General features: G+C 43.9%; 2 protein-coding genes across 6 annotated transcripts in view; one reads left to right on the top strand and one right to left on the bottom strand.

The window, feature by feature from the left end:
- Positions 1-5,923, bottom strand: part of C12H16orf87 (chromosome 12 C16orf87 homolog) — a 30,623-nt gene extending 24,700 nt beyond the window's left edge. For both annotated transcript variants that reach the window (XM_073307734.2, XM_078848105.1), the window contains exon 1: positions 5,562-5,923. The gene's annotated coding sequence lies outside the window, so the exon portion shown is untranslated. The remainder of the gene's footprint in view (positions 1-5,561) is intronic.
- Positions 1,593-19,276, top strand: part of GPT2 (glutamic--pyruvic transaminase 2) — a 51,011-nt gene continuing 33,327 nt past the window's right edge. The window contains exons 1-3 of one of the 4 annotated variants that reach the window (XM_078848104.1): positions 6,728-6,816; positions 9,093-9,235; positions 15,027-15,116. Coding sequence is in view for 1 of the 4 variants with exons in the window: in XM_073307727.2 (XP_073163828.1) it covers positions 2,177-2,179; positions 6,454-6,816 (366 nt within the window). In the remaining 3 variants the exon portion in view is untranslated. The other 3 variants (XM_073307729.2, XM_073307727.2, XM_073307730.1) reach the window with 3 other exon arrangements.

The following is a 19,276-nucleotide window of genomic DNA, read 5'->3' as shown; positions in this document are numbered from 1 at the left end:
GTCTGGGATTGCATAGACTGTGGCTGGTAGTCACAGCCTGTTCCCTAGGCTGGAACCTGGCATAGAGGGTGGTCCAGGATTCCCTTACCAAGCCACTGGAGAAGAGGAATAGTCTGGGCAGTGGAACGGAAGACAGCCTGAGACAGATCATCCAGTGGGACTTTGATACCCTGGAAGGGGAAGTCTACCAGAGGGCCAAGCCACAAAGAGAGAGCAATTGAATTCAGAGAGAGACAGGGTGAGCAACCAAAGGAGGAGGCATAGACTGGTCCAGAGCTAATCCCCAGATGTGGCCACAGAGAGGTGCCACAGTGGTGAGTAGTAAACCCTTTGACAGAGCCCTCCCTTGTCGTGAAAATGTGTAAGGCTATTAATGGTCTCCTGCTAAGCAAGACTGAGTTTCAGTAGTGTGCAAGAAATACCAGTGGATTTGCACCAATGGGGTTCCCAAGTTGTGATGGGGCAATAAACAAAACACATATCCCTATTTTGGCACCAGCCCAAATTGCTACATCAACAAAAAAGATACTTTTCCATGGTTATGCATGTGCTAGTGGATCACTGGGGTTGCTTCAAAAGGTGCATGATGCTTACACCTTTAAGAACAGAGGGGCTGTTCAGAAAGCTGCATGCAGGGACATTAATTCCCAAACAGTAGATTACCAATAACGATGCAGAAATGCCAAATAGTGATTCACAGCCTACCTCTTGCTCCCCTAGGTCATGAAGCCATAGATTGGCTATCTGGACAGTGCCAAGGAACAATTCAACTTCCAGCTCAGTAGGTGCAGAATGACTGTGGAATGTGCTTCTGGTCGACTGAAGGGACACTGGTGGTATTTACTCACTAGCTTAGATCTCAGTGAGAAAAACATCCCAATGGTTATAGCTGGATGTTGTGTACTGCGTAATATATGTGAGGTAAAGAGCAAAAAGCTGCTGTTGGGGTGGAGGTACAAGGTGAAGTGGCTGTCCGCTAAAGATGAGCAGTCAGACACCTGGGCTAGTAGAAGAACCCAACATAGAGCTATGTGTTTGAAGCAGGCTTTAAAGGTTCATTTGCATTGTCTGCCACAGTAGCATTCTCTCTTGCTGGCTTGAGATAGTCTGTCTTGGATAATTTAAATAATGTATTTTGGGGGGGGTTTGCCTGCTGGTGTCTGTTGTGTTGTGCCTTCTGCAAATGATAAATACTGCTGGACCTGGGGCTTTGCTTGCTGCTATGAATTGTGTGGACCTTGCTGTAAGTTTATAAATATGGCTGGGTGTTTTCCTGACACTGAATACTGTGGTGCATGGTGTGTGTTTATAGATACCGGGGTGATGGGGCGGGGGATTGTTTTATGACTACTGCTGTGCATTCTGTAATATCTGTTGTGACCTAATAAAGATACTTTGATTTTTCCAAAAATACCGCTTTGAGGGCAAAAATTTGGTATAAAAAATCAAAGTGCAAACACATACAATGTTATACAAACTTCTAACATAACAGGATGAAACTTTTGAAATCCCTATTGAAAAAAGAAGTAAACATTTATGTCCATTTGTGTTAACAAAAAGGTGATTTAGTATAGTCCATTGTGGCTACACATACACCAATCTGGTTTTCACAGGTCAGCTAATGTGACACTTTGGTTTTCCTTGTCCACTGGCATGGAGTGGTAGGGTAAAGATTCATTCCATAATACCACGTGGTATGGCAAGGGCTGTAGGGAGCAGCGACCATGGAGTTCTCCAAGTAGTGCAAAGGACAAGCTTTGGACATGTTTTGGACAAAAGTTTTAAGATTCTACTGTATGACATTGCTGAGACATGCTCCAAGTTTAGAAAAGCAAGCACAGACCAGTTCCTCAGAGATAAAAGGCAAACTGACATGTCAGCCAGGTGTCAACAAAGTCAAATGGATTATCACCTCGTTAACCAGCTATTCTTTGGCAGGAAGAAAGGTGTGAGTAAGAAATGTACATCTTGTCAGATTTGCTGTCACCTGAACCCCAGCTGGAGATGATTCTCAACAAGGAGGAAAAGATATAAAAATGAAGAACAGAGACCCTAAATTTCCTCTCTTCCCTCATTTCTACTCACAGCATCAACAACGTTTGAAAGACTAAAGAAGGCTCATTGAACTGGGGTATTGGTCCTGGCTGAAAGAATCTAGCCAGACTGCTGTAAGCATATGGTGAGAGAAACCTTTTGCTTTAAATTCACTTAGCTTGTTAAGCGAGATATTAGTTTGTGTTTTACCTTTTCTTTCTTTGTAACCAATTCTGACATTTATGCCTCATTACTTCTAATCTCTTATAATCTATCTTTCCATAAAATACCAGGTTTACAATGGTGCCAGTGACACCATGGCACCTGGCCCGCTCCACTTGAGGCCCCAGGCCCCACCAGTTTTTCTCTTCCCCAGTCCCTGCCCCCTGCCCACTGGCTGCCCCTATTGGCTCACTGGCTGGCTGAGGGCTCCTTTCCACCCCCTGGCTGGATCCCAGTGCAGCTCCAGCTCCTGGCGGTTTCCGCTACCTGCCACTTGGGGGGGAGGGGGGCCACCTGCCTCTGACCTCAGAGCCAGGCTGCCTGGGACCAGTGGAGAAGCTGGGCCAGTCTCAGCCAGTGCTAGGGGTGGGGGGGCTTGGCTTGGCCCCTCCAGGTAGGGTAGAGTGACCATACTTCCTTACGGGATGGCCAGGGGCTCACCTGAGCCCCCCTTACCCTCCCGCCCACAGGGCTCGCCAGAGCCACTGCACCTAGGGCTGACTCCCTGCAGCTCCATGCCCTGTGATGCCTGCAGCTGGGGCTGAGAGTCGGAACTCCGAGCCAGGCACTGGGGCTGACCCGTCCTGCTCCCAAGCTCTGCGAACTGCTGTCCGGACTGGAGCTGACCCCTCCTCCCCAAGCTCTGTGTGCTGCAGCCAGGGGCTGTGGCTGACACTACCCCTCCCCAGCCGAGTTCTGTGTGCTGCAGCCAGGGGCTGACTCCCCCAGCTCCGTGCTGCCCATAGCAAGAAAACTGCAAGAAAACCAAATTCTCTCTCTTACCACTATCGTGAGGACATGGAATATGGGAATTAATGTAGAACTGCCCTTTGCTAAACACCACTTGCTCCCCTATGTGCTCTACCATGGAAACTTGTGTTCATATGATTTGCACAGAGTACACAGATTGCTGGTTGGTCATGACAGTTGATCACATATTGACCAGTTTGCAAAAAGCAACCACCATTGACATCTATACATCATGAGCTTGTAATGAATGTATGCCATGGGTAGTTTGGTTCTGTACGACAAAAGTTTTGTATGGAGGACCAGCAACATAAGGATATTTTGCCGTCCTGTAGGGGATCACAAAACATTTTACAAATATTCATTAACTGAACATCACAAAAATCTTTGTTGGGGAGATGACAGTTATCCTCACCTTACAGGTGCATACACTGAGTTTGAGTGACTTGCCCAAGATCGCAAAGCAAGTCAGTGTTTACTTTTGGGGTGAAAACCTGACTCAACTAATGTCAATGGAGTTTTGTCATTAACATCAACAAGGCCAGGATTTCAACCCAGGACTCCAACTCCACCATATTGTCTGATAGGCACCCCTAGTTCCCCTCAGATAAAATATTTATATTTAAAAGTACATTAAGAGGGATGTACTATAGGTAGATGAAGGTATATTTATAATTATGATTATAAAACCAGCACTTATTTACCTATACTATTAAAAAAAATTACACCTAAAAGAAATTTAAGATCTTTTCATAATTCCTTCTATTTTTTTATCGTTTACTTTTTGCATTTTTCAGCTTGGAGAATAAAATGAAGCGATTCATTTTCATGTCATGTGCATTTAATTACAAGTCATTTGCACTTTCATGTTAACAAGTCCTATTCCAATGCTATAGTGCATGTGTTACAAACACAGAGGATTGTATTTATTCTTAAAAACATCTACTGGAATTTTAAACAATTGAAACATTTCTATTTGTTTGATAAAAGCTTATTTTAAATCACTTATTGTGCAACAAATTTGAGCTTAAGTGTCCCTCTAATTCAATTTGAAACCTTTTATTTTAGAATTTTATATTGATCCAGCAATAAACTATTAATACTTTGATCTATTTCATTAGTAGTCAAAAGCAGGCTTCAATAAATGTTCATTTTTGGATATGTTAGTGAGGTATTGCTTTAAAGGAATGTTGTCAAAGTCAACAGGCCCCAAATGTGATCTCTCCCCTTTCAAACGATAAAAAAGTAGCATTACCATAGTCTTAAAATCCATTTTCCACTATGGAAGAGGTCATCAGCCTGTACAAGACAGGCTACAAATATCTTAAAACATGAATGTTTGTTTGAACTGCAACCAAACAAATCCTGAATTCCTAACACATGGTGCTCCCCAGTGTCTCTTGTTGTTGATTTTGGTTTTTTTGGGGGGAAGGGAGAACTGTGTTGTTAACCCTAACAGCATAGAAAGTGTAGTATACAACAACAAACAGATTACAACATAGTTACAAAAGAACATAGCTAAAGAAGGTTGCGGGAGGGAGTTTATTGTAGGGACCTAATAAGCATCTCAAGGAAGAGAGTAAAAATACCAGGAGAGTCTTTGCAGCACATAAAGAAGGAACCCAAAAGAAATTTAGAGCTTACAACATTATACTGCACAGAACAGAAGACTAAATAGCCTGGTGATGTGGTCAAAGAGAGAATGAACCAACAAGGATCTCTATCCTATGGGACAGGGAGAGCAAGTGCAGCTAAAACAGAAAACCTCCTGTCTTCCCCAACAGCTTTCCTTCTATGCATCAGCTTGGAAAGAAGAACACAATCCCTACCTCCGAGCCAGGACAAATGAGAAAGGGCCTCCTCCCACATAATAGCCTGGAGAGGAACCATAGAGACCACATGCACCTGTCCACCTCCCCCTAGAAACCTCTCTTTCCTGCTCTTGCTCCCGGTCCCCCTGAAGTAAGTGGCCAAACTTCAGCTGATTTTAATGAAAATACGAATGAACCACCAAGAGAAGAAAAGAGCCTTGCCCTTCCCATCAGCTAGTAAGAATAAGCAGAAAGAGAGGAAAACCTTTCATTTTCTGAAGGGGGAGCTAGTCTAGGAGAACATGCTGGAATGGGAAAATGAGTGCCAGAAATTGCTACTGTTTCCTTGAGCACTTATTGTAATTTAACGTCCGTCCAACCTATGAGCTGGCTAATCATCATCAGCACGCGACAGATGCGGTGATATATAGATGAAACAAGAAATAAACTAGAAAGTCAAGTTAAAATTTAAACTCCAAGGAGATAGGAAGCAAGGGCTGGAGAGAGGGGATCGGTTTTTGCCAAATGGACAGGGACAAACATCAGCAGAGAAAAGAGATTATAATGTTCCTAATACGTTAAAACAACAGCATACAAAAAAATGAAATTGAAACAAAAGGAGTATGATCTAATACTTTAAGTGGGGTTTTGGAAGCCAGACTTGCTTTGTAATCCTAGGGAAAGCATTTTAACCTCTCTATATCTCAGTTTTCATATCCATGAACTGGGAATAACACTATTACTTACCCCAAATGTCTGTGTAGTTTAACGAACATCTGTAAGGGGCTTTGAGACTTTCAGATGACAAATGCAAAGTAATCGTGTTTCTAAAATGTAAGTGTCCTTTTAAAGTACTGCCTTACTCGGTCCTAGCTCCAAGATGATGCAGCAAAGGCTCGTACCAGTCTCCAAACCTGCTGCTAGCTCTCATGGAGGATACCGGATATCTCTGCTGTTTTTTTCTCTAAAGAGGGGTGGTAGCAGGGAAATAGCTACATTATTTATTCGGCAGTCGCCACCTTTATTTAATACCATACGGCATCTTTAACGTGCATCGGCTCCCTCCACCCCACGATTCCTTTTCAGCCTACAGCCGACACAAGGAAGATACATGACGTACGCAGCCCTGCTTTGAAGAGAGTCTGGATAGGGTAGTTTGTTGCCTCATCACCTGATGCTGTGGGCAGGCGCTGTGGAGAGTTTGTAAGAACTACAAACCCCACCAAGCAGTGCGACGGGTAGTCAGGCTGGTGCAAGCTCTGTTACTTTTTGCATGCTTGGGAAGCAGGCTACTAGTAGCAGAGGGTTTGGGCGTGTGGTGGTTTGCAGTTGTGAGCTAAATGGCTTTCCCCGGGACAATGTATTAATGCAGAGATCTTTTTTGCTTTTATTTTAATTTTTTCTCCAACGCTAAACTATTGCAATGGTGGGATTTATTGATAATCTGGTGGCACTGCAAGATCAATTGTGCCTTGCAATTAAGTTCCAAGAATCTGGATGTGGGGGAGACTGCAGAGAACTGAGCATGCACTTGTAACTGTGCCTGTCCACCGGAATCTCTTGTCGTTGCACCTTTTATTTGTCTGTGTAGATTTTTAATATTTCCAATTTGTAAAAATAATATATTATTATTTGGAAGCGACTACCCGCCAGGAGCATGCATCGGTTTGCAGTGCTTGCCAAGCAAACTGCGGCAAGCCCGGGCTGTAAAGGGCCACCCTGCAGGAATGGAAGGAGAGACGTGGCTTTGCGGTGTATTGCCTCGCTGGTGAAGGGAAAACAGCACCAGCAGCGCTTTACGCAGCGCACTTGTCCGGGGAGAGAAAGACTGGTGCGTTGGAACAGCGCTGCCAAGGCCTCTGCGGTGAAAATCAACGAGAAGACGAGCCGGGAGAAAATCCTGACGCTGGAGTCCATGAACCCCCAGGTGAAAGCGGTGGAGTACGCCGTGAGGGGCCCCATTGTCCTGAAAGCTGGCGAGATCGAGAAGGAGCTGCGGAAGGTGAGGCGCGTGGCGCGGCTGGGATGAGCGCTCGCGCTGGTTCCCGGACCACTTCCCTCCAGTCCTGGGTGCCCGGCAGAGGGCGATGGGCCAGGTGTTGCTCTCTATCTGCCGGGGGCCGTGCTGGGCCAGCCCCTGGCCCCTCCTCCGATGCCGCAGCTCCTGATTGGGGCTGGGGGAACCCTGGAAGGAAGGCACGTTCCTGCACGTTGATAACCAGCGGCAGAATTAGCAAAAGAAAACGTGGTAAATATCAGACACAGCCTTGGAACATCTCAGCGCTTTCTCAAGCCCCCTACTTCCCCCACGCTTGCTTCTCCTAACATTTTAGGAAATGGCTTTGTAACCACTTCTAGATAAGGCATTGACAGGGTGAAAATGCGGTGCGGTGAAGTTCTATATAAATGGACGGGCAGGTTAAAAATTAATACTTAAAACAATTTTCTTACCTTTGTTAGACTCTTACATTAGAACTTAACTAATTTTCGCCCCATACCACGTTTTGTTTGAAGTTGAGTGAGGGTGCTGCTGAATGAAAGCATGTTTTTGTTATCACCCATTTTTGTTAATGGATTTTGTGGGAAATGTCTTGTCATTTTATGTAACTTCACAATACCTAGAGTAATATAGCCCTCATCCTGATTGGTGACATGGATGCTAGGGCAGAAGAAATAAATAATATCAATACTTCCCCCCCCCCTCACTCCCCCCAAAAATACTCAGTTAACTGTCCTTGTTCTTTTAAAATCTTAATCTAATGTAGTGTAGCACTATATGTACAAGAAGTGTTGTTATAGTTACAAAACTAGCCAGGCCTCTTTGGAGGTGGAAGAGGAAAAAGACAATAAACAAATGCTCTCTCCAGTAACATTTGTTACTGTCTCCGGCATAATTGAACAGGTCAGCTGACATATACACTGTGAAAGTAGTATTATTTTTCTTTTTCTGCCTTGGCCCTCTAACTCTCTTTGGTGTAATCCAGTGCCCCTTTGTGTTTACACAAAAAGGTGAGTGATTAGTTTTCCCTATACAGTGGATGCATTTAAAATATTCACTCTGATTTTAGAGCTACTATATGTTTAAGTGGTGTTCCCAGTTTTAAATATCGGGAATATCTCTGAAACATGTATTATCACTAGAACTGAAAAGATCTTAATCACATCCACTATACCCATCGTAGTTTTGAATACTTCAGGTCCCTGCTACTCCCTTCTTCTTTTTTCAAGCTGAAGTCATTAAGGCTATGTCTACACTACAGCTTATGTCAGATTAATTTGTCACTGTGGGGTGTGAGTAAACCAACTCCGTGAGCAACATAAGTTACACCAACATAAGTGTTGATGTGGACAGCGCTGTGTTGGTGGGAGAGTTTCAGCTACTGCTGCTCTCAAGGGTTAAACTAGTTAAGCCAACCGGAGAGCTCTCTCCTGTGGGCTTAGAACAGTGGTTCCCAAATTGGGGGTTCTCGGGGAGGGAAAAATTCCCTAATGGCGGACAGAGCTGTCCCTAGGGACCCTGGGCAGCACAGGGCCAGCAGCCCGGAGCCCCTGGACTTCCAAGAGCTAAGCAGATCAAAGCAAGCATATCTCTCACACTGAGGAGATTTGAAATTCAAGACTCCTTATAAGAAATCGAAAGGGAGGTGGATATTTTTTGCTGTTTTTAAAATTAAATAGGCAGCTAGTATTGTTTTTTAAAATTATTATGAAGAACAAGTTAAGCTTTGTTGTAATGTGCGTTCTTTGCTTGGACTTCTCAAGACCTGAATGCTTGTGTAAGAGGAATACTTGTGTAGGATTTCTCTGCCTCTTATGCAGTTTGCTCCCTCTGTGCTATCCCTCCCATGCATTACATTCCAAAACATTTCTTGGGGATTGGCCTCTAAAACTTGCTTGCAGGATTCTCACCCTCACTCTGTCATACAATGGAACTCTGTGCGATCTCTGGTTTTAGGAACAAAATATAAACACTTCCAGCATATTTGGTGAGTGTATGTTTCTTTTGCTAACTAGTGTTGTCCCCTACCTTGATTATGGTTGGAAAAAGCCTTTTTATGTAACCTGGAAAACAAATGAATATATTTTCCCAGTTCTTCCATCCTTCTCTCTGTAAGCATATGCGTCCATGATACACAAACTACCTGAGAGTTCCTTGTTAACATAGGAAAAAGTCACTGCTAATGGTTTTTATAAAATGTAATTTTCACCTGTTTGGTTTCTGCTTATGTGGCAGATTTTTCCATGTAAAAAAACAAGTTTTTTTCTTTCTCAAAACAGCACAATGGAATATTATCAATGACCATCTGTATTTAGGTCCACATGACTATGCATCGGCTGAAGACAGATAAAACAAACATAGTTTACTGAGCCAACTAGTGCCTAGTGGGAAGGGGAAGGAGCAGGATATGTGAAAAAGCTGAGTAAGTGTATCTGCAAAGAACGTTGTGATCCACCTAAATATGCAAAAGCAGCTGCAGTCAACACTTTCCTCTCTTGCTTTTGTGCTCAAGTTGATCACTTCTTTCCTTGAATCCTTAACAGCATTCTGAGAGGCACAATTATGCACTTTTAACATCTATTTCTTAAACAAACCCCCAGCTAGTAGAATGCTGTTCTATACAAGCAGTGGGTGGCTTTTTATGAACAGAATGATAAGATGGAGAGATGGCAGATGGAGTGTCTTCCCCTTCTCTCTGTGTTGAGAAGGGATGCCAACCCCTTGTCAGTGAGGTTCATACCCCCCAGGCACCTCCATATTAATGACAGGTTTCAGAGTAGCAGCCGTGGCACCTTAGAGACTAACAAATTTATTTGAGCATAAGCTTTCATGAGCTACAGCTCACTTCATCGGATGCATGCAGTGGAAAATACAGTGGGGATATTTTAAATACACAGAGAACATGAAATACACCACACACACTGCAATGAGAGTGATCAGGTAAGGTGAGCTATTACCAGCAGGAGAGAGAAAAGAAACCTTTTGTCGTGATAATCAAGGTGGGCCATTTCCAGCAGTTGACAAGAACGTCTGAGGAACAGTGGGGGGGAATAAACATGGGGAAATAGTTTTACTTTGTGTAATGACACATCCACTCCCAGTCTTTATTCAAGCCTAAGTTAATTGTATCCAATTTGCAAATTAATTCCAATTCAGCAGTCTCTCCTTGGAGTCTGTTTTTAAAGTTTTTTTTATTGAAGAATTGCAACTTTTAGGTCTGTAATCGAGTGACCAAAGAGATTGAAGTGTTCTCTGACTGGTTTTTGAATATTATAATTCCTGATGTCTGATTTGTGTCCATTTATTCTTTTACGTAGAGACTGTCTGGTTTGGCCAATGTACATGGCAGAGAGGTGTTGCTGGCACATGCTGGCATATATCACATTGGTAGATGTGCAGGTGAACGAGCCTCTGATAGTGTGGCTGATGTGATTAGGCCCTATGATGATGTCCCCTGAATAGATATGTGGACACAGCTGGCAATGGGCTTTGTTGCAATGATAGGTTCCTGGGTTAGTGATTTTTTTTGTGTGGTTGCTGGTGAGTATTTGCTTCAGGTTGGGGAACTGTCTGTAAGCAAGGATTGGCCTGTCTCCCAAGATCTGTGAGAGTGATGGGTCGTCCTTCAGGATAGGTTGTAGATTCTTGATGATGCGTTGGAGAGGTTTTAGTTGGGGGCTGAAAGTGACGGCTAGTGGCGTTCTGTTATTTTCTTGGTTGGGCCTGTCCTGTAGTAGGTAACTTCTGGGTACTCTTCTGGCTCTGTCAGTCAGTCCTGTTAATGACTGCTCCTCATTCTTAGGAAGTGCATGTGTTCAAAGTTGCCTTTTTCCCCTCCCCATCTTCTTTTGCATAAGAGGTTGAAACTCTCTGTTTAATATAAACTGTGCCATAGTTATTAAGAAGTGACCAACAGTCTCATTAATTTTTTTCAGTCCAATTACATTTCATATTGGCATGTCAAGCTGAACACATTACCAAAGTATTAAATAAAAAGCCTCTCCCTCAGGCAGTCTGTCCTGGATAGGTGTCCACTGCGTTTTGGGAGATTTAGCCTGGTGTCTTCATCATTTTATTAGGTTTCAGAGTAACAGCCGTGTTAGTTAGGCTCTAAGGTGCCACAAGTACTCCTTTTCTTTTTGCATCATTTTATTGTACTTTTCTGAAATGGTGGCCAGTAGTGTCCTATTCACTTTGCAGTATCATTCTTTCATTTCAGGGTTACACGCCGTTTTTCCTCCTCACTTTTTGACGGAAGAGGTTTTGATTATTTTTGATAATTGAAGAAAATGTTTTTTCTTGAACTCCCTCCTATTTTGGACATTGGAGTTTGCTTATTTTTTTTTTAAGTTTCTCTTGCAGTGTAATGTATGTGGGTCTAACCCTGAAGACCACCTTGAAATTCCAGCTGGAATAGAATAAGATCGCTTGCTTAGTTGTGCAGGTGGAGCACATTGTATGTGAACTGCATGGATTTCACTGGATTCCAGCTTGCACCAATGTGAAAAAAAGTGAAGTTTTTAATCTGTAGATAATGGGCTGTCCGAAATGTTAATTTGGTTTTTGACTAAATGGAAATATATAAAATTTTTTTGCAAAAAGTGTCAGCTTTCTGCAAAAGATTTTTACTTTTGTTGAAAAACCAAACACCCCCAAAACTTTGGCTGAAAACTGATTTATTTATTGGGAGATGCCACCAGTTTTCTGTTGTCTGGGCTCCCCAGCTGGGCTGTGTCTCCCTTGATGCACCATGGTGGCTTAGCAAGCAGGAGAAGACTGTGTTGTATCATGGGAAATGTGGTCCAGCCAGGAGGACTGGGCCATTGAGAAGAGGTGGGCCATGAGGCACATGAAATGGAGCTCTCATGAGACATTGCAGTGGCATTTTCAAATAGAAATTTTTCAGATTTTGACCAAAATTTTCCGCAGGAAAAACGTCACTTTCTGACCAACTGCAAGATAAAATTTCCATGCTTTGGGTCAAGGCTACCATGTAGACCCTTTCCGTGTTTGAGCACCATTGTGATAGTGAGAGTAACTCTGCTACTTCTGGTAGTAGTCCCTTTGGTAGGAGTAGGTTTGAATTTCAGAAGGGATCGAGGCAGTGTGCTTTCAGGGGAGGGCCTTCAACATCTACAATTTGCTTCTCCCAACTGCTAGAAATTGCTGACTTTCGAGGCCTGGTGCAAAGTTCATCTCCTCACTTTGACTTTTTCCGAGGAGAAGACTAAGCAGCACATGGTGGTGGTATAGTGATTGGAAGAGGCAGGGTAGGGGGATTCTGTTTTGTTGACCCTTTTTAGTGCTGAGTTGGAAATGGATTTTTTAAAATAAGATATATGATGGTCATATTTTTAAATTAAAAATTAAACAGAATATATTGAAGAGCAAAATATTTGTTGTAGAAATGCATGCTCATTGTTGACCTCTCCTACTTTTCAAATCAACACATTCTTGGAATGGAATTTTCTTTGATCTATTGTTACAAAAGTTAATTTAATACAAATCACCATTGTATTCTGAAGGATTGAGCTCAAAATACTCCCAGTGCTGAGATAGTTTCATCATTGCCACCATCCCAGAAGTCTTATTTGCAATATATGTAGGAAGCATTTTCAGACCAGGGTGAGTAAAGTTCATCCCGTTGAACTCCACAATAGGGTCTGCAGTCACTCACCTTTAAGGAGACAGTGGTGTCCCATCTGATTCTAAGCACCCAATGCAATGTACTCCATTTTAATGCTGTTTTATTGTCACCTCCCAGCAATTGCCAGTATGTGTCCCCCAGCCTCAAATACATTCCCCCTAGTTTAGACAAAGTTTCAGTGCCCCTTTCCAGAGTAACAGCCGTGTTAGTCTGTATTCGCAAAAAGAAAAGGAGTACTTGTGGCACCTTAGAGACTAACCAGTTTATTTGAGCATAAGCTTTCGTGAGCTACAGCTCACTTCATCGGCTGCATACTGTGGAAAATACAGAAGATGTTTTTATACACACAAACCATGAAAAAATGGGTGTTTATCACTACAAAAGGTTTTCTCTCCCTCCCACCCCACTCTCCTGCTGGTAATAGCTTATCTAAAGTGATCACTCTCCTTACAATGTGTATGATAATCAAGGTGGGCCATTTCCAGCACAAATCCAGGTTTTCTCCCCAACAAACCCAAATATTCATTAAAAATGTTATTTCAGTTCAGGAATTAAGTACCAACTTCCCTCCCTTGCTCATGTCATTCACTGATTTTTTTCTCATGAATTCACCATCTTGCTATTTGTTTAAACCCCAACTTTTCTCTTATTCTAGCTACTGAAATGTGAGGTATTATACCTAAGCCTATGTACATTGGTTTTCAGAATGTGGGGATGGGATTTCTACCACTAACCCAACATCACTGGTGTTCTGTTCATTGTGCGAAAGCAGTAACATTTTAGTGTCTAACCAATTAAAAACATTTCAAGTCATAATCTCTTGAGTCCACAGAACATGTTCCTTTTGATTTATAATTCTGAAGAGTGATTATGACAAAACTCCAGGTTTCATCTCTATTGTGCCTTAATGATGATGTATCAAAGGGGCTGAAGAAAAAATATTCTGTCTTTTTAATGATTGAATAGGTATCACTTGCAACCTTTCTTCTTCCCCACCCTCCCATTCCCAAATCATGCTTGATCAACAACAAAGTTTTGGGATGGGGACTACATGGCTCAAGAGATTGGTAATGGGTCCTAAAGCTTTTCACCTATGGGATGCTAGTTTGGGTTGGTAGTGACTGTAAGTGGCTACTTTCTGATTGCTGCTTATTGGCTAATATGATATAGGAGGGATTGAGCAAGTCCATATCCCAGTAAACATGTGTCCTCGTCACAAAAAGCACCAACCTCTTGACACTAACTGGTAGGCCAAGGGTGGGGAAACTCTTGCCAGCATTATGCATCTGGCCTGCAGATTCATTTTGTCCGGCTCGCAGCAAGTCTCCACGCCGCAAGCCTGAAGCCTCGGTGTCGTCCTTCCCCCCCCCCCCCAAGGCTGGAGCCACAAGCGCCGGCTCGCCAGCATGTCTCTGCAGCCCTTAGGTGGAGGGGCGATCAGGGAAGCTCTGTGTGCTGCCCCCACTGCCAGCTATGCAGCTCCCATTACCCAGGAACCGTGGTCAGTGGGAGCTGTGGGAGTGGCACACACGGGCAGCGTGCACTGCGCAGAGCCGCCTGGCCCCTCCGCCTAGCGGCCGGACATGCCAGCCACTTCCGGGAGCAGCACAGAGCCAGGGCAGGCAGGGAGCCTGCCTTAGCCCCACTGCACCGCTGACTGGGAGCTGCCTGAGGTAAGCACTGCCCAGCCGGAGCCTGCACCCCAAACTCCCTCCTGCAGGTCTGAACCCCCTCCCACATCCTAACTCCCTCCCAGAGCCCGCACTCCCTCCCACACGCCAACCCCCTGCTATAGCCCTGAGCCCGCTCCTGCACTTCAAACCCCTTGGCCCCAGCCCAGAGCCCCCTCCTGCACCGCAAGCCCCTCATCCCCAGCCTCACTCCAGAGCCCTCACCTCCAGCCGGAGCCTTCAGCCCCTCCATTACCGGAGCCCCCTCCCACACCCCAACTCCTCATTTTTGGCCCCACCCCAGAGCCTAAGGGGAAGACCTGAACCTCCATGACCCGCCCGCGGGGCTGGAGCTGGAAGCACCTGCTTGCCCTGCTGCAGGGGGAAGCCCCGAGCCTCTGCCCGCTGTGGGTCTGTGTGTGGCTCCCGGCTGATTTTTTTTTTTTTTTTTTCTGTGGGTCAATGGCCCCGGTAGAAAAAAGATTCCCCACCTCTATGGTAGGTAAAGAACTGAGTGGGCCTGGAGATTGAAGTATGTTTGAGGGGTAAGAGCTACAGCTCAGAATTGAAATGTGCAATCTGACAGTAGTAGCTTCTAAAGTGAAACTGTCAAATTAAGTCACACGTTGTATACAAATAGTTCTTTATTCAGTTGTCAGTAACAACTTATATTGGTTCAAGTGAAAAAATTTATATTCATTTTACTCTTCACTATTTAAGCCGTTGGTTTACTTTCTGCACTTAACTCTGTTTGGACAATGGCAGTAATGAAATCACTTCAACTTTAATAGTCCTAATTTCAGGTTTCATGTGCTGTAATGTTTGGGTTAAAAGTACTGGTGTGAATGTTTGTTTGGTAACTCCTTTTCTTTTTTTTTTTCTTTTTTCCTTTTGAGGTTTTTAAATTGCATGGAAACGTCTCTTCTGACTTACTAGCCTAATTTAAGGCTAAATGTGGGTTGACAGTGTCCTGGAGCTGTGGAAAGGTACAACAACAAACAGTTTAGACACTGACATGCAGATATATGATTTGACATTCAGAAAAAACCACAAATGAAATGAATTATTGATCACACTCAAACACAGGATGGCTAATTTAATATGAAAATTGATGTTTAGCCTAATATGTCCTGAGCAGGGGGAGAAAGCGATAGAGAAACCTCTCCTGGAGATAGCTGTTGACCTCATCAAGACAGTCAGAACTGTTCTTCCTCATTTGCCTGCACATGTTATGTAAAAGGAAGATACAGTAGTGCAGTGGTCTCCAACCTTTTTACGCCCACTTTTTGAATTTAAGGGCAACCCAGGATCTACCCAGCTCACTCCATCTCCCCCCTGCCCCGTTACTCACTCTCCCCCACCGTCACTTGCTTTCACCGGGCTGGGACAGGGGTTGGGGTGCAGGAGGGGATTTGGGGTGCTGGTTCTGGGAGGGGGGTCAGGGCTGGGGCAGGGGCTTAGGGTGCAAGAGGGGGTGAGGGGTGCAAGCTCTAGGAGGGTGTTTGGGTGCAAGAGGGGGCTCCGAGCTGGGGCAGAGCATTGGGAGCCGGGGGGGGGGGTGCAGGGTGCTGGCTCTGGGAGGGGGGTCAGGGCTGGGGCAGGGGGTTGGAGTGCAGGAGGGGACTGCAGGCTGGGGCAGGGCGTTGGGAACCAGGAGGGGGTTTGGGGTACTGGCTCTGGGAGGGGATCAGGGCTGGGGGTTGGGGTGCAGCCTCCCGCTGGCCGGCACTTATCTTGGTCGGCGGCGCAGCGAAGCTAAGGCAGGCTTCCTGTCTGCCTTGGCCCCATGCCACTCCTGGAAGGGGCTAACGCACCCCTGCAGTCCCTGCGGGGGCAGGGTGCACATGGCTCTGCACACTGTCCTTCTCTGCAGACACCACCTCTAAAGCTCCCATTGGCCACAGTTCCTTGTTCACAGCCTGCGGGGGCAGTGCTTGCAGGCAGGAGAAGTGTGCGGAGACCTCTGCTCCCTCGCACTCCTGGGGCTGTGCAGCCATGCTCTCCGCTTCTGAGAGCGGCGTGGGACTGTGGAAGGCAGGAAGATCGCAGTTTTCTGGGAGAGTCCCCGGGATTGACCAGTCGATCAAGATTGATGGGATTGACCACTGGAGTAGTGAAATCTTGCTTTCTGTAACACTGGTGCAAACTGATGCAGGTTAGGATGAGAAAGTTGAATCGTTTTATGATTTTGGTAAACGTTACTTGTTTGATGTTTTTCTGCATAAAATCACGTTGTGAACAAAGAGAATGTTATGCGATATGCCGTTAGTTTTACAATTTGCACAGAGACCTTATTTCCACTGCTTTGATAGTTAAATGGAAAAACGTTCTTCAGAAGAACATGCAACTTTTAAAAATGTTCCCCAAACTTCTAATTTATTTTTCCAGGGTAATTACACCATGCCCTGATAAACACTGCTATATGTGTTCAGCAGAATGCAATCCACAAGACACAATAATTCAGTCTTCTCATGAAATATAATGGCAAAATCTTTTCCAAGTTATTCCACTATAATTTAGGAGTTTCTTTAATGGAAGGCCTAATCACATGTCCTGAGTATTATGTTATTCCTTTATTTAAAAAATGTTATAATTAAATCTTACATATTTTTTTTTATGTTCATAGACATTCCTCTGACTGGAATCTCGCTGGTACATTTAAATAAAAATAATCATCTTTTGCAACATACTCCTGTTGTTTGTAGCGTAGCCACTGGCTTTTAGTACCACCAATTACCTCATCCTACTCCAGGGGACATTAAAGCTCAGCACTGCTATTTCAAGTCAGAATCCAGACTCCTCATTCTCTTTCCCCATCAACTACAGTTTTTGTCAGCTTGAATTACACATGCATAACACAAACTCAAAGCCATGCTCTGTGGTAAGCAGGTCAGGTTTTTTTGCTTTTGAGAGCTGGTTTAATAACAGAAGATTAGAATGCTAATTCAGGCCTTGAAGTTCCTATTAGTTAGGTGCCCGAGGGTGGTGCTTTTTAGGTCTTTTTTTTTTTTTTTTTAAATACTTGGCCTCTGGGGTACCCAGCTCAGTCGTGGTGAAAATTTTTTGTCTTCTCTTCCCATTAGTTATGTAGCCTTCTCTTATTTGTGCAATCCACAAAACAGACAGGCCTGGTTTATGTAAGGAATTAAAAAAAGAAATGGTTCTCTAATGTGGCACCGCTAGAGAGCTGAGACCTGTGAGAGGAGCGAGGAAGAGATGGAGATGAAGGTGAAACAATGAGAGAGACAAGAATGGGCAAAGACTGAAAATAAGAAGCATTTGCTGATCTGGCTTCTTAAGAGGTAGTGGGGATTTCAAAAAAAGGAGGAGTGCTGCAGCGGTAGAAGAGGCAAACTGAACCTATTCCAAAGGAGATGACCCACAGACTGAGGAAAGGGAATGTTAATGGGGATGATGGAACCTTTTGTTTCCAGGTTGCCTGTTGAAATCCAGCCCAAGAAGGTAGCAACTGAAAGTTATTGCCTGTCATAACTTCAGTCCGGTTCCAGTCAAAACCCACCATCCCTGCAATTATCCCTCTTGTTGACAATCTCAGCAGAAGGGCTAAAGAGCAAGCCTTTCATCCCCAGATTTGAGGTGAAGCACTTGGACACTTGCACAACAGCTTATTGTGTTCACTGGTTCTTAATCTCCCCTTCACCCGCCTCTTCTCCCCCTCCCCCAAAATACCTCTTCAGTATACAGAGCTGTCAATGCAGCTTCTATTTCAAGACCCAGACTTGCACAACTTCTGGCCCTTTCTTCATTTAAAAAAAAAGGGGGGTGAGACCTTGAAGCAGAAATGGAAAAAATTACAGTTGTGTTATGCATAAATTTATTCCTGTTTCCTACATTCCTCTGAAAGGATTCCACCGCTAACTGTTAACTCCAGAATGAGGAAAGGTGAGGGCATGTGTGGCAGACGGGGTTCCAAGGAATTGATGTTTTTTGTTGGTTAACTAACTAGGGCTCTCTCTTTACTGCTAAAGAAAGGTAGGTTTTTACTGTTAGATAACTAGTGTGCATTAGCCATCCAAGTGAAAAATCACAGTGGAGGCAAGGCACTGTAGTTTTACCATGAAGTAAGTTAGGTGAGGTCAGTCATCGTCGGGGGGGGGGAGGGGGGTATAGTTGACCTTGCCTAGCTACCTCATGGTAAAAGCTTCAGGTATCTTGTCTCTACTGGGATTTTACAGTGAGATACTTACTGTGCTTTTAAAAAACTACAAACCAACTCCTGCATACACTTTTTGGCAGGGAAGTCATAGCCTAGATTTAAGGAGCAGGTAATATATTTACTTTTCTGCGATTCAGACGCTAACTGCTATGAGGTTGGCTAGACCTCATTAAACTAATCTCTTCCCCTCCCTCCTGTGACAGGTTAACCTGGGAGCTCCGCCTTATGTGAGGAAAGGCTAGACTCTTGCACTTCACTAGATGAAGAAGTGGCTTCTGTAGGCCTCCTTTAAAAAAAAAAAAAAACAATCAAGGAATGCTATGGCATTCATGGATGAAAAGTGAGAAGATGGAGGGGTCTCTAGCTGCATGGCTTGTTTTTGTTGGTCATTTGTCTTGTTTGTCAAGATGTTTCTGTTCCAGTTTTGTTAATATATGGCTCGGGAACTGTCATGTGGTCCCTTTGAAATGTGTTTTACAGCTCAGAACAAGCATAATATAGTATCTTACTCTAAGGCAAAATTCCACCTCTTACACAGTGAACCAAATCCAGCCTCATTGTAAGCAAGAGCAACTGCCATTACTGTGAGTAGGAATTTTGGCTACATTTTCCAGAGTTGATTTTGACCATTTCTTTGAGCCTTTTTATTTGTAATTTTAAACTTAAAATCAAATGAAGATGGTCTTTGTTCTCCGTGGACCTCCAACTTATTTGAAGAAAGCAACATATTACCAATCCATTATTTTATTAGTCAGAAATGATACTGGATGCTGAGGAGCAGGAATGGATGTAATACAGATTCAGTAAAACTGCTGAACCCTAAAAATCAGATTTTGAATTATGAAGGATCTGTAATTCATTCCAAGCACTTCTCCTGTCAGCATTAAACCCAGAACGCTCTGTCTTGACAAGCAAAAAGGGTGTGTCTTTTAAATTGTGTTGACTTAAAATTTTGAAAAATGTATTCTT

The sequence above is a fragment of the Lepidochelys kempii genome, chromosome 12 (genome assembly GCF_965140285.1).
Source record: "Lepidochelys kempii isolate rLepKem1 chromosome 12, rLepKem1.hap1, whole genome shotgun sequence".
Lineage (NCBI taxonomy): Eukaryota > Metazoa > Chordata > Testudines > Cheloniidae > Lepidochelys > Lepidochelys kempii.
This window is presented reverse-complemented; position numbering and strand designations above follow the sequence as displayed.